The sequence below is a fragment of the Muntiacus reevesi genome, chromosome 10 (genome assembly GCF_963930625.1).
Source record: "Muntiacus reevesi chromosome 10, mMunRee1.1, whole genome shotgun sequence".
Classification (NCBI taxonomy): Eukaryota; Metazoa; Chordata; class Mammalia; order Artiodactyla; family Cervidae; genus Muntiacus; species Muntiacus reevesi.
The window spans coordinates 11,720,380-11,735,134 of record NC_089258.1 but is presented as its reverse complement, the minus strand read 5'-3'; the positions used below and the strand labels follow the sequence as shown (position 1 = coordinate 11,735,134).

The 14,755-nt window shown below is 46.5% G+C and overlaps 1 protein-coding gene across 3 annotated transcripts in view; it reads left to right on the top strand.

Moving 5' to 3' along the window:
• Positions 1-14,755, top strand: part of GOLM1 (golgi membrane protein 1) — a 56,544-nt gene that overhangs the window by 9,234 nt on the left and 32,555 nt on the right. For all 3 annotated transcript variants that reach the window (XM_065946843.1, XM_065946844.1, XM_065946845.1), the window contains exons 2-3: positions 1,716-1,865; positions 3,898-4,077. In XM_065946843.1, the coding sequence (XP_065802915.1) occupies positions 1,737-1,865; positions 3,898-4,077 (309 nt within the window). In that variant the 5' untranslated portion in view covers positions 1,716-1,736. The remainder of the gene's footprint in view (positions 1-1,715; positions 1,866-3,897; positions 4,078-14,755) is intronic.

Sequence of the window (14,755 nt, the reverse complement as noted above, 5' to 3'; positions counted from 1 at the left end):
ATATATATATATATATTTTTTTTTTTTTTTTTTTTTTAAAGAAAGACTGTTTTCGTGATCAAAAACATGATAAAGCAGTGGAGATGCATTTTTAGCAGATCCATAGAATTTTCTGGAACTTTAGTATTTCTGAGCATCACTCTCTGTTAGTACATACAGTGCTTGCTGATAGCAACTGACAGTTAAATTTAAAACTTTTTTTCCTCTTTTGTCCCAAGAGACCAGAAGCTGGTGAAGAAGGCACCGGTCAGTGGAGGCTGGACTCAGCCCTCAGTTCTATGCGTGGGAATTCTGGGAGTGCTTTGTTTTAGGTGATTTCCACTAGATTGCTCTTATATCCCCTTCTCAGCTCCCACACCCTTACCTAGAGAGAGAGGATGTCTCCCAGGGACATGACTCAGCTATAGGTACCATTGGGGGAGGGCTGGCTCTCGGCTCTCCTGTGTCCTCACCTGCAGGAACTTCACCTCGAAGCTGAGTCCCTGGTGCTGTCTCTTCCCCTCCTCCCACGTTTCCTTCTCCCCTTCTGCCCTCACCACCTCTTCCCCGTCCTCCATTGCTGGCCTCACTTGGCATAAAAGCATATCTGTTGTGAGGGAGACCGTTATTAAGTGTAATGTGTGCATTGCCTTCCTTCTGATAAGGCCCTGTTGATCTGGCTCAGCGAAAGCCGTTTGGAACAGTCCACTAACCTTACCCTTCCTGGAGCAGGGCTGGGATCCAGCCAGACCGGGCTTGGGATTGAAGCCCAGGAGCAAAAACACGGCTCCTTCCTTGTCGGCTGTATTTCTGTTTCTTTCCAGAAGTTTGATGCTCCCTGCAGCCCTTGAAGTCTCCTCCTGACTTGGCTGTGCTGCACAGATACGGGCTCAGAAGGGAGGGAACAGTGTTCAAAGGAAGCCGGGCCAATGCTTCTTTCTGAGGCAGTCGGGGCACTTCGGGTCCTGGCTTCACACGCCTCCAGGAGGCTTTCCTGCTGGGCTCAGGGAATGTCAATAATTGGGTGTCACTGACAATTCTATCAAAGGATAGAAATCCCTCCTCTTGTTAGGAATCAGATCAAAAAGACTTCTTTGGGGAGTGATGAGAAAGGGAGTCTTTCTTTCATTTTTAAAAGACTTTTTGATGTGGACTATTTTCAAAGTCTTTTGCTTCTGTTCCATGTCTGGGTTTTTTTGGTGGTCAGGCATGTGCGATCCTAGCTCCCTGACCAGGGATGGAACCCTCACCCTTTGCATTGGAAGGTGAAGTCCCAACCACTGGACAACCAGGCAAGTCCCTGGAGTCGTTCTAGTTGTTCTAATGTGATGTAGAAGCACTAATATTTGCTATTAACTGCTTACAGAGATGGTGATTTCTCAAATTGTCCTGGGAGGTAGAAACTATAGTTATCCCCATATTTCAGATGGGAAAACTGAGGTGTAAGAGAAATTATGACCTGCCCACGGTGTTGAGCCTGTGTGATGGGTTTCTGTGACGGGGCCCACTCCCACAGGCCTGTCCCAGGGACCTAGCCGCACTGCCCGGGGCACATATCACCTGGTCCGGTGTGCTGTGTACAGTCCTCTCTGCCGCCAGCGCCGCATTTCAAGGAGGAAACACCAGCCCCTGTTTCGGGGCAGGCCGCCTTCCTGCTGGTTGTGATGATGGATGTGGAAAGTCCGGGGCATGGCAGCCCTAGTACTGAGGCCTGTGTGTCTGTTCTTACTCGGCAGGTTCTCAGCCCGGCCCTTGAGATGATGGGATTGGGAAACGGACGTCGGAGCATGAAGTCACCACCGCTCGTGCTGGCTGCCCTGGTGGCCTGTATCATTGTCCTGGGCTTCAACTACTGGATCGCCAGCTCCCGGAGCGTGGATCTCCAGGTGTTCTCTTGGTCCTGCTTGTGTGGATGTCACAGAGTATTTAGAGCTGCTGGGTGCTGGATTCTGAGGAGTTCGCGGTTTATCGGCCCCTGAGGCTTTGTGCACAGTAACGCATGTTCTGCAGGGCCCACCGCCCAGCCTCAGGCCTGGCCCCACACCAGCCCTGCTCTTGGGTGGGAGAGGACCCCCTTGTGACTTCTTAGGCTTGCTGCCGGGAGATGCCTGTCTGCCCTTCTGTAAGCTAACAATTTTTAGTCAGGCCTTTGGGGCTGGTTCTGGAAAAACAACTTAAGTACCCTGCCCACAGCCCGTCTGGTCCTCCGTTCCACATTCAGTACCCGAGTGGTGTGGGCAGTGTATATGGAGAGCGGGTGTGAGAAATGTATTTAGAGGTACCAGTCTTGACGAGCATCATTTACTGATATTTAATAACTTTATCTTTCCTATTTATTGCCACCCGTTGTGGACCAGCAGTACTGAGCGACGGCCAGGACTCTCCTTGACCACGGTTCCGTCAGGCTTTGAGGATCCCCTTTCTTGAGAAGGCCTCAGTCCTGGCCCCCATCCTGTTTTTGGCCTGCCTAGCCCAGGCTCAGCAGAGAATCCTGCTAACTCAGTCCTCCACCCCTGATGCCCAAGCAAGCTCCTCATGCGTTATCATTGATGGGGCTGTCTTTAGCAAGACTCCCCCTACCCTCTTGGTACTTTTCCACCCACCAACCCCTTCTCTCTGCTCTTTGGCTGTAAATCCTCAGCTGTCTCTACTGTACTCAGAATTGAGAACAGTTTCTCTCTCAACTGCAATAGTCATGACCCCTGTTGCAGCAGCCTTGAATCAAGTTTTCCTTATCATTTTAACAGGTATCAGAATACTGTTTCTTTAAGAGTATGTTGCATACATTACCTTCTTTTGTACTCTGTCAGGCTAGGATCTTGTTCCCCACCCCACTTCACAGAGAAAGGACAAGGGGAGCTGGGACTCCAACCCAGTCTTCCTGGTGGCAGAGCTTGAGTCCTCAGGAAGCCCGTCCCAAGGAGTGTTTCTGGACTCCTCTGCTGCTTGCCCCACGCAGTTGTAGCGGTTTTGTCTGAGTTTCCCCTGGACCCCTGTTTTCTGGGCAGATGGGGTTTTGGTGTCCAGAGAACTCAATCTGTTTCAGAAATTGTGTCTTATAAAGAGTGTTTAAGTGCTGTGTCAGTGAGGAAAAGAAACTAAATATTTGAGCGCCAGCTCACGCCAGGTAAAGCATAAAGCATTTTATGTACAGACCATTTTATGGCAGACCTTGGCCATATCACAGATTGAGTTCCAGACTGTTGCAATAAAGCAAATAGTGCAGTAAAACAAGTCATGTGAGTTTTTGTTTTATCAGAGCATAAAAGGTTATATTTATACTATACTGTACTCTATTAAAGTGTTCAGTAGTGTTATATCTTAAAAAAAAGTACATACCTTAACTTAAAAATACTGCTAAAAAATGCTGACCATCATCTAAGCATTCAGGGAGCCTTGGTAACTTCAAAGATCATGATCTCAGATCGTCACAACAAATATAATAATAATGAAAAAATTGAAATATTATGAGAATTACCAAAATGTGATACAGAGATATGGAGTGAGCAAATGCTGTTGGAAAAAATGGTGCTGTCGCACTTGTTCCATGCAGGATTGCCGCCTACCTTCAATTTCTAAAAAATACAAGACTTGTGAAGCTCAGTAAAATGAGGTGTGCCTATACCTGCCTCAGGCAAGCCTGGCAGAGTCCCTGTGAGGAGTGTGATGATGTTTCCATGGAGACACACAGTAGACGCACAGATGCTCAGAGAAGTGAATAGCCTCTAGAATAGCCTGTGGGAGCATCTGCACCACTCACCTAGAAGATCTAGCCCTGGACACACACCATGTGTGAATGGGTACACCGTGAACACACTTGACCCCGGCTGGGGGCTGTGGGGTGGTCTTCCTGAGGGAACGGGGCGGTCTGGTCTGAGGATAGCTTCACATGGTCCTTATGCTGCGGTGTCCTTGCAGACGCGGATTGTGGAGCTGGAAGGCAGGGTCCGCAGGGCGGCTGCGGAGCGAGGGGCCGTGGAGATGAAGAAGAATGAGTTCCAGGGGGAGCTGGAAAAGCAGCGGGAGCAGCTGGACAAAATCCAGTCCAGCCACAACTTTCAGATGGAGAGCGTCAACAAGTTGTACCAGGACGAAAAGGCAAGACCCACTTGATTTTCCTCTTAATTCTGTCCTGAATGCCATTTATACCCTGTTGAATTCTGCTCAATGGGAGGATAAGCAGCTGTGTGTTTATGTGAGTTGTTGTTTAGTCACTCAGTCATGTCCAACTCTTGGCAACCCCATGGACTGTAGTCCACCAGACTCCTCTGTGCATGAGATTTCCCAGGGAAGAATACTGGAGTGATTTCCCATTTCCTTCTCCAGGGAATCTTCCTGACCTAGGGATGGAACCCAGGTCTCCTACATTGGCAGGCGGGTTCTTTACCACTGAGTCACCAGGGAAGCCCTTAGAAGGAGTGAATTCTGTTGACTGGGGCGGGGAGGTGTCATCAAGAAGTGAAATTAAGTAGAGTGTTCAAGGATGAGCTGGAATTGGAAACACAGAACAGACGGGAAGGGCAAAGAAACTGCATGTGCAAAACTGCATGTGAAAGAACATGGCTGTTCAGATGTGGGATGAGCCTCTCGCTCAAGCTTTGGGCGTTTCCCCATCTTGCTGGTAGTCCCTGGGTGAGCTTGTTGGAAAATCTTTTGAAGTGGTGATAAAAGGGAGAAATGCCAAAGAACTGTGTAAGCATCAGGTTCATCCTCCTGTTAACCTTGTTTTCTTACTCTCTGCAAATTTGTGTTAAGTACCTCCTCTGTGCCAAGTGTGAGCTGGATGCTTGTATCTCAAAAGGAACAGCGCTGTGCCCATGAGTATCCCACAGGGAGAGGAGATGCAGACCTCCTGCTAAATACACATGAAGAAAGTAGGGGATCCGAAAGTGCTGGGTTTGATGTTTAAAAAATACTAGACCCTGCACAGATTTTAGAAGGGACTTCCTGCTAATGAGAGCAGCTTTGTGTGTCTTGCTTTTTCTGGCTTGCTTGGGACTGTGTGACTCCGGTTTCCTGTTTGTTACATTGTGTAATGGTATGCGTTACTAATATCTTCTTTTCTAAAGGGCAGCAGACTCATGACCATTTATTTCTTTGAAGACCTGGCTACTAGTTTGTACTAAAATCAAGTCCATTTTCAAGATAACACATCTCAAGATATGACTGCCTTCCAGTAAATCAAGCATTTCACAGAGAGAGGCACGTGGCTTAGATGAGCCAAGTCTATTTAAAGTCCTACTAGTTACCAGATAATGAATCATTTCTAAACAGGGCCTCAGACTTCTCCTATGTGACTGGTTTGAAGGGTGAGGAATACTTTTTTTAAAAAATCTGAAGAGTACGTTCTCATAGTCACAAATGTCTGTTTCTTCTCTGAATTGTTCCAGTTTTAATGCTGTTGTAGGAGGGTACTGCCTCATTTTTCTTATATGTGGGTGACGCTGTGTGTGCTCCCGAAATCCTCTTCAACTGTGTAGAATAGGACCTTGCTATTTCTCACAAGCTTAACTTCTTGCAGTACATTTTGGGAGGACATAGGGTTTATTCTTAAGGGATGAAGTTGGCAGAAACTCCATGTGGGATTTTCAGGGGGTGTGGAGTGGTCTCTGACACCCAGGCCTCTGCTGGGTGAGGAAGGAGGCGTGTTGATGGGCCCTGGGGAGTGTTGTACTGAGAAGGGGGACCCGGCAGAGACCAGAGTTCTGCTCCATCAGGTCTGGACTGCACCGGGCAAGGTGGGAAGGACCGTGCTGGTTTAGTGGTTTGTCAGCGCCTAACTAAACCAGCCTGAGCAAGATTTCCCTTCTACAGGGAGGGAGGAAAAAGAATGTTTTGTGTGCCTTTCTGCCTGCCTCTCCACCCCTGTGTGTATCTGTTATTACCTGAAAATCTGACTTTTTTTCCCTTAGGAAGAATTACCTTTTACTCTGAGCCTCTGGCCTTTCTATATTTTGTTTTTAATCTTTTTTTTTTTTTTCTTTTTGAACATTCTTTGGCATTGCCCTTCTTTGAGATTGGAATGAAAACTGACCTTTTCCAGTCCTGTGGCCACTGCTGAGTCTTCCAAATTTGCTGGCATATTGAGTGCAGCACTTTCACACAGCGTCATCTTTTAGAATTTTAAAAACAGCTGGAATTCTGTCACCTCCACTAGCTTTACTGATAGCAGTGCTTCTTAAGGTCCACACTCCAGTATGTCTAGCTGTAGGTGAGTGACCACACCATCGTGGTTATCTGGGTCATTAAGACAATTTTTTGTATAGTTCTTCTGTGTATTCTTGCCACTTCTTCTTACTCTCTTCTGCTTTTGTTAGGTCCTTACTCTTTCTGTCTTTTATTGTGCACATCCTTGTATGAAATGTTTCCTTGATATCACTGGTTTTTTTTTTAAGAAATCGCTGGTCTTTCCATTCTGTTGTTTTCCTCTATCCATTGTTCATTTAAGAAGGCCTTCTTATCTCTCCTTGCTATTCTCTGGACCTCTGTATTCAGTTGGGTATATCTTTGCCTTTCTCCCTTGCTTTTCACTTGTTTTCTTTCTTCAGCCACTTGTAATGCCTCCTCAGACAACCACTTTGCCTTCTTGCTTTTCTTTTCCTTTGGAGTGGTTTTGGTCCCCACCTCCTGTACATTGTTAACAAGCTTCCATCCATGGTTCCTCAAGCCCTCTGTCTACCAGATCTAATACCTTGGATCAATTTGTCACTTACGTTGCATAATTATAAAGAATTTGCTTTAGGTCATACCTGAATGGTCTAGTGGCTTTCCTGTCTTTGTTCAATTTAAGTCTGAATTTTGCAATAAGGAGCTCATGGCCTGAGCCACAGTCAGCTCCAGGTCTCGTTTTTGTTTACTTTATAGAGCTTCTCCATCTTTGGCTGCAAAGAATATAATCAATCTGATTTTGGTGATATCCACGTGTGGTGTCATCTCTTTTGTTGTTGAAAGAGTATGTTTGCTGTGACCAGTATGTTCTCTTGGCAAAACTCTGTCAGTCTTTGCCCTGCTTCATTTTGTATTCCATGCCAAACTTGCTTGTTACTCCAGGTGTCTCTTCTACTTTTGCATTCCAATCTCCTGTGATGAAAGGAACATCTTTTTTTGGTGTTAGTTCCAAGAGGTCTTGTAGGTCTTCATGGAACCAGTCAACTTCAGCTTCTTTTGTGTCAATGGTTGGGGCATAGATTTGGATTACTATGATGTTGAATGGTTTGCCTTGGAAATGAACTGAGGTCATTTTGTCATTTTTGAGATTGCACTCAAGTACTACATTTCAGACTCTTTTATCGATTATGAGGGCTACTCCATTTCTCCTAAGGATCTCTTACCCGTACTAATAGATACAATGGTCAATTGAATTAAATTTGCCTATTGCAACCCATTTTAGTTTACTGATCCCAAGATGTCAGTGTTCACTCTTGCTGTCTCTTGCTTGACCATGTCCAATTTACCTTGTTTCATGGACCTAACGTTCCAGGTTCCTACGAAATATTGTTCTTTACAGCTTCAGTCTTGACTTTCACCACCAGACACATCCACAACTGAACACTGTTTCCGCTTTGGCCCAGCCACTTCATTCTTTCTGGAGCTGTTAGTAGTCGCTCTCCGCTCTGCCCCAGTAGCATACTGGACACCTTCTGGCCTGGGGGGCTCATCTTCCAGTGTCGTATCTTTTTGCCTTCTCATACTATTCATGGAGTTCTTGAAGCAGGAATACTGGAGTGGTTTGCCATTCCCTCCTCCAGTGGACCACGTTTTGTCAGAACTCTCCACTGTAACCTGCTCATCTTGGTGGCCCTGCATGGCATGGCTCATGGCTTCGTTGAGTTGTACAGGCCCCTTCAGTGTGACATGGCTGTGATCCATGAAGGGGCTATTGGTATATAGATCTAGTTTATCCATTATTACCACTGTGCCTATTTCTTTGTATAAATGTACTGCAGTTTACCCTCCTCTGCACTGGGCCCATCAGCTGTTTCTAGTGTTGGCTGTTGCAGCGAACTAGCTGCTTCTGAGGGCTCCCTTGACACGTGTGAGTTTCTCTAAGCTTGCAGTACATTTCTGACTACAGTTTGGGGACCCATTAATGAGCTGGGAGTAATAATTTACTGGCTATGATCCACATTAAAAATTTTAAAATATTAGAGTATATTATATTGTTTTATATTCTTTGGTGAAACCATTGTGTCAGTGTATGTATTAAAGATAATACATATGTGAATGTTTGCACTGTATAAAATTTGTCATTGTGGGTCATGGTCAAAAGAGTTTTTGAGGTAAACTTAAAAGTTGAATTGCTCAATGGTGTTATTACATTTTTATTATCTGTTTCCACCTTGCTCACCAATGTGGTCCTGTTACTTTTTCCTCTTACGCTTTCCTGGCTTGTTCCATTTTCATGAGCCGTAGCCTGTTGGAAGCAGAGACAAGCCTGGGTCAGTGAAGTGTACCCATTCCCAGGGCTGCGGCTGGTCAGTCAGGTTCCCTGTCTTGGCGATTTGAACCAAATTCCACAGACTCTGATTGGTTGATGGTAAATGCTTCCGATGAGACTTAAGCTGATCCTTGGAGATTGGATTGTCATTTTCATTTTCCTTCTTTTCTGCATTCCTGTTGTGTGAATGGTGGTTTAGTTGCTAAGTCATGTCTGACTCTTCCAACCCCATGGACTGTAGCCTGCCAGGCTCCTCTGTTCATGGGATTCTCTAGGCGAGAATACTGGAGTGGACTGCCCTTTCAGGTGTGGTTAATTCAGTTTGATTGCATAAATGAATTACACAAGTTCATGTGTATTTATATAACTGGGTAGAAACTCATTTCCTGAGTTGTATGTTATTAGTAGGGATATTCAGCTTTGTTTAAAAAAAAAAAAATGATTGTATACATCAGCCTTCAGTAACTTTCAAAGAAGTTGTCTTTTTCTTAGTTATCAAAATATTTTTATTATAGACAATTAGGTTTCCCTGGTGGCTCAGCAGTGAAGAACCTCCCTCCAGTGCAGGAGACCAGGGTTCAATCCCTGGGTTGGGAATCATGAAAATATAAAAATTATGAAAATATAAAAATATTTTAAAAGATAATTATGAAAATATAAAAATCACCTGTAATTCCATCATTTGGAGATTAACCACTGAGAACCTTTAAAAAAAAAATACTACACTTTCAGTTCAGCCCAGTAGCTCAGTCGTGTTCGACTCTTTGCGACCCCATGGACTGCAGCTTGCCAAGCCTCTGTGTCCATCACCAACTCCCAGAGCCTACTCAGACTCATGTCTGTTGAGTCGGCGATGCCATCCAACCATCTCATCCTCTGTTATCCCTTCTCTTTCCGCCTTCAATCCCTCCCAGCATCAGGGTCTCTTCACATGAGTCAGTTCTTTGCATCAGGTGACCAAAGTATTAGAGTTTCAGCTTCAATATAAGTCCTTCCAATGAATATTCAGGACTGATCTTTAGGATGGACTGGTTAGATTTCCTTGCAGTCCAAGGGATTCTCAAGAGTCTTCTCCAACACCACAGTTTAAAAGCATCGATTCTTCAGCGCTCAGCCTTCTTTATAGTCCAACTCTCACATCCATATATGAGTACTGGAAAAACCATAGCTTTGACTAGATGGTCCTTTGTTGGCAAAATAATTCCTCTGCTTTTTAATATGTTGTCTAGGTTGGTCATAACTTTTCTTTCAAGGAGTAAGCGTCTTTTAATTTCATGGCTGCAGTCACCATCTGCAGTGATTTTGAAGCCTCCCAAAATAAAGTCTGTCACCATTTCCACCGTTTCCCCATCTATTTGTAGCATTTATAAATTATGATTGTGTTCAAACTTTTATTAAGGTATTGTGTCATGAACATTGTAGATAAGGTGGCTTCTTTAAACCGTAAACATGTTTGAACATTCCTAGTTTTTGCACACCATTTAAAGGGACCCAGGAACTCTTGGCTCATTCTGCATTGTTATCTTAGGGATGTTGAGGGACCTTACCTTAGGAAGGAAGGCAGGGGTGTACTTCCAGATAAGAGGATTCTTCATAAATATTTGCTGAAGGGACCTTTGTAGAATGCCTTGACATCTGATTGGCATAAGGGACCATGTTTTGAAGATCTGTGTTTGAGTCAGGTGAATAGGATTATACATATATGTGTTGTCCTATTATTTATTGTTGGATAACAAATTGCCCCCAAACACAGTGGTTTAAAACCATGACAGACATTTATTTTGTTCACAACTAGCCCTTTGGGAGGGCCTAGAGGGAACAGCTTGTTCTACTCCACACTCTACATCCGGGGTGCTTTGAAGGCTTGAGGTGGAGTCGCCTGAACGTTCCTTCACTCATGTGTCGCGGTCAGGGAACTGAGACTTCAGAGGGGTCTTGTGAGGCCACGGCACCACGAGACTTTCCACATGGCTTGGGGCTTCCTTGAAGTATGGAAGCTGGGCTTCCCGGGTGAGGATCCCAGCAATGAAGGGGAGGAAGCTATAATCTTTTGCAGGAGTTTCCCAGAGCTGCCAAGACAGATACCATAAACTGGATGCCTTAAAATGAAAATGTATTCCTTCATTGTTCTGGAGAGTCCAGGTCCAAAATCTGGGTGTCAGCAGGGCCATGCTCCCTCGAAGGCTCTTGGGAGCCTTGGCGCTTGTGGCTTCTTGTGTTTGCTGGCAGATTCTGGCCTCTCCTGACCTGCAGGCACGCTGCTCCAGTCTCTGCCTCCGTCTTCCCTCTGTGTCTGTCTGTGTCTCTTCATCTCTTCCCTTTAGTCTTTCTGATTTGGGGCCCATCCCCCCCCCCACCCGCCTCCCCCCGACGTTATTACAACTCACTTAAATCTGTTCAGACCCTGATTCTAAACGAGGTTGTTAACAGGTTCATTGCCATGTTCTGGGTGGACATAAATTCGGGGTTACACTAATCAACCCCCTACACCTTTCACTGGCCAGGCCTCAGAAGTGCTCAGGGTCACTTCTTACACATTCGTTAGGAGCAAGTCACTACGGCCAGACCAGGTGGAAGGGGTAGAAGTTAGACTCCATTCTGGGGGGCAGTGTCAGGAACTTGAGGGGTTATTTTTAAACCACCACATTTGTCTGGGTATAGATCATCCTCACACAAGCATCCAGTGAAATACTGTTTTCTTTGTACAGACGTATATATGTGTACATACAAAACAGATTTTTAAGGGGTCTCACTGGAAACAGAGCCTCAGGTTTTAGTTAGTTTTGGCAAAAGTTAACAGAGCTACTGTTGTAAAGATCTGTGTCAACTCTATTAAGAATGGCACAGAGTGGCTCAGTTCATTCTTTTATTTTGTTGTCAGAAAGCCACTTAATGTTTGTGAGTCTGAAGACTTACTAAAAACTTGGGTGGCCTCCTGACTAGTTGTTGCCCCATAGCCACGTGGTGGTCCTAAAGGCAGTTGAGGTACTAATTTCCTAATATCTGAGATGGTTGGAGGAAGAATCTGGAAGGCCCTGAATTACCGAGTAGCACTTTGTTCAGGGAAGGTTGAGCTTCCTGCCGTTGTGTTCATTTTCACTTGCCGAAAGTGAGAGAAGTGGTTTCCTTTTCCATAGTTTTGTCTGTGACATTCTTTCTAGGTTGATTTCTTGCAGTCATATATCTGCTACGACATGTTGAGATTTTTCACTAATTTGTTAATATATGTAAACTGACACTGGATGATCCCCTGGAGAAGGGAATGACTACCCACTCCAGTTTTCTTGCCTGGAGAATTCTGTGGACAGAGGAGCCTGGCAGGCTACAGTCCGTAGAGTCGCAGTGTAGGACATAACTTGAGCGACTTAACACCATTATAGTGCAAAGAATATCGTTTGAGTTACGTTTCTTTCCTTTGTGGTGGAAATACACTTCCTGTGTCAGTCCTGACCTAACAAAGAAGTGAAGTGGAAAGAAGGATGAGGGGACTTGGCAACACATGAGCTGTTCTGTGTCCAGGAAGAGAAACGCTTCAATAGAAGAGGCAGTAGGAGGTGGAGGGAGGCCGGCTCCCGTTCCATGTGCCTTGGCCCCATGTTGTCACTCGCCTGTGTGACCTGTGTCCGCATCGAGGTGGCCTCTGAGACGCAGGTTGATCCTCTGTTGCCGGGTGATGTGGGGCCTGAGGAGGCTCTGGAAAGCGTTATTTGAGGGATGTGGCATGAAGATATTCTGTGTTTCTAGGACTTTCCTGTCATAAGTGACGCGTAGAAGAGGTTTCATTGGGTGGTGGGAGCCCCAGGCCGCGTGGCTCCTGTTCCTGTGTGCTGTTTGGACCTGAGGTGACGGCTGCTCCCTTCAGTCATAGCGGCAGTGGTTTCTATGAGTTGCCTCCTGTGGAAGATTCTGTCTCTTGAAAAGGAGGCAACAAATGTGAAGAAGCCTAGCCATTTGTCCTGCTTTGAAAGAAAAAGTGAAAGTGTTCACTGCTTATTCTTGTCCAGCTCTTTGGACCCCTGTGGACTGTAGCCTGCCAGGCTCCTCTGTCCATGGGATTTCCCAGGCAGAATACTGGGGTGGGTTGCCATGTAGTTAATCTAAGAACAACCGTTTTAACGATTTTTCAGCGTGCAGTTCACCGGCATCAAGTGCATTCTCATCGTCACGCGACTGTCACCAGCGTCCCACGCGGAGCTCTCTCGTCTGCCCGCCTGAGGTTCTGTCCATGGGAAGCACTGACTGTCCCCGCTCCCCGCTGTGGCATCCGTGGCTCTGCCTTCCGTATCTGGACGCGGCTGCTCACAGCGCCCCTCAGCAGGATCACACGGTGTTTGTGCCCTGGTGTCTGGCCGTTTCACTCAGCACGCTCATTCTTCCACCACGTCTCCCACACGCGCACGTGTGCACTCACTTATCCCTTCCGCATGTGCCCTTAAACCATTTCTGGACCTTGAATAACCCGAGTTCTCACACCGTGTAGTGACCTGGGTCTCTGAAACCCCCGAGAGTAGGTCTTGGCCTTAACTTGTGCGTCTGTCTCTCGGCTCCTCCCTGTGGTCTGGACTCAGCCGCCTTCTGCAGCCCACCTGCCCCTGCACACCTCTCCCCGTCTCTTTTTGGGGGGGCCTGCTTGGCCTCCCCATTGCTGGGGGAGCCGGGGCAGCGGTGTGCAGACCCCACGTTGCACAGGCGGATCGGGTGTGCCGAGTCCTGGGGCCTTTCAGTGGCCCTGCCACCTCTGGATGCGCGTGAGATGTGGATGAGTATCCGTCTCCCTTAGTTAGTCGGCAGTTTCTCTGGGTGGCATCTCTTCATGCCTCGCTCACGGGGAAGTGCAGCCTCCTCCTGGTGCTTGCCTCCTGCCCGCTGTCCTGGAGCCTCTCTGGGCTGTGGTTTTCGGCAGAGGCCTGTGGTGGAGAGGTGGGGTCCGGGTAGGTTTTCACATGGGCCTGGCTGTGCAGGATTTCTTCTGCAGAGCAGAATGGCTTCACTGGTGAAACCTCCTGCCTCTGCCCTGGGCCATTTGGAAGTGTCGGGGGCAGGGCTCTTTTCGGCTGGTGACGCCCACTGCAGGGGTGAGGGTGCTGCCGGTTTTGGGAGGGGTGAGGGGAGCAGGGCTGCTGAACATGCTGCCATGAGGAGACCCTGTGAAATAAAGAATTGCCCCACCTTCACGTGCGCATGGTGTGCTCCCATTAAATGTCGCAGGTCCCTCTGGTAGGTTCCAGTCGTGGAACCTGGGGCCAGGAGAAGTCACGTGAGGTGTCCAGAGATAAAGCAAATTTGTAGCAGATCTGAAACCAGAATCCATAGAACCTTCCATCTCCTTCCACGTCTTTTTATTTTCTTCAAAAAAAATTTCCACCCTCCCCTATCTTCTTTTAGTTGCTCTCAATCTCTCTACTTATTTCTTTCTCCTTCCTCTCTTTTATCACTTTATGCGCCTCAGAATCCCTTATGATAGTTGATAAATTGTTGGCGGAGCTGTATATACTGTGATAAGACAGCTCAGTTGGGGAACTGAAATTTGATTCATCCCTGGGTGTCCACGGAGGTTTGGTTCCCGCACGGCCCTGTGGATGCCAATCTTCACAGTGCTCAGGCGGTGTGTATCAAGTGGCTACATGCAGCCAGCCCTCACATCCTGGGTTCAACCAATTGAGAGTGTGGCACCCTCAGATACAGAGGGCCACAGGTAAGAAGTAACAAACAGGAAGTATCTATACCTCTAGAAGATCTTGAACCTCCCTAGATTCCACTCAGAAAACGAAAGTTCCAGGATTCCCTGAAGGTCCAGTAGTTAAGACTAGGAACTTTCACTGTGATGACCTGGGTTCGATCCCTGGTCAGAGAACTGAGATCCTGCAAGCTGTGAGGTGTGGCAAAAAAAAAAAAAGTTAATTTCATCTCAGCATCATCTGACTCATCTTTCTTTACCACTAAAATCAGGCTTGTACTTAAAAAGTTTAAAAAAGGATTTGTTCTTAACTTTGCTTTCAGTTTTAATTATTGGCCCATGCCACAAGAAGGGCTGATGCTGAAGCTGAAACTCCAATACTTTGGCCACCTGATGAGAAGAGCTGCCTCATTGGAAAAGACCCTGATACTGGGAAAGATTGCAGGCAGGAGAAGGGGGTGACAGAGGATGAGATGGTTGGATGGCATCACCGACTCAATGGACATGAGTTTGAGGGAATACGGGAGATAGTGAAGAACAGGGAAGCCTGGCCTTCAGCAGTCTACCAGGTCCAAAAGAGTTGGATGTGACTTAGTGACTAATATTAGTGTGTACCATGTGTGGACTAATCATAGAAAGTTTCAACATGAGAAGTAGAGAGA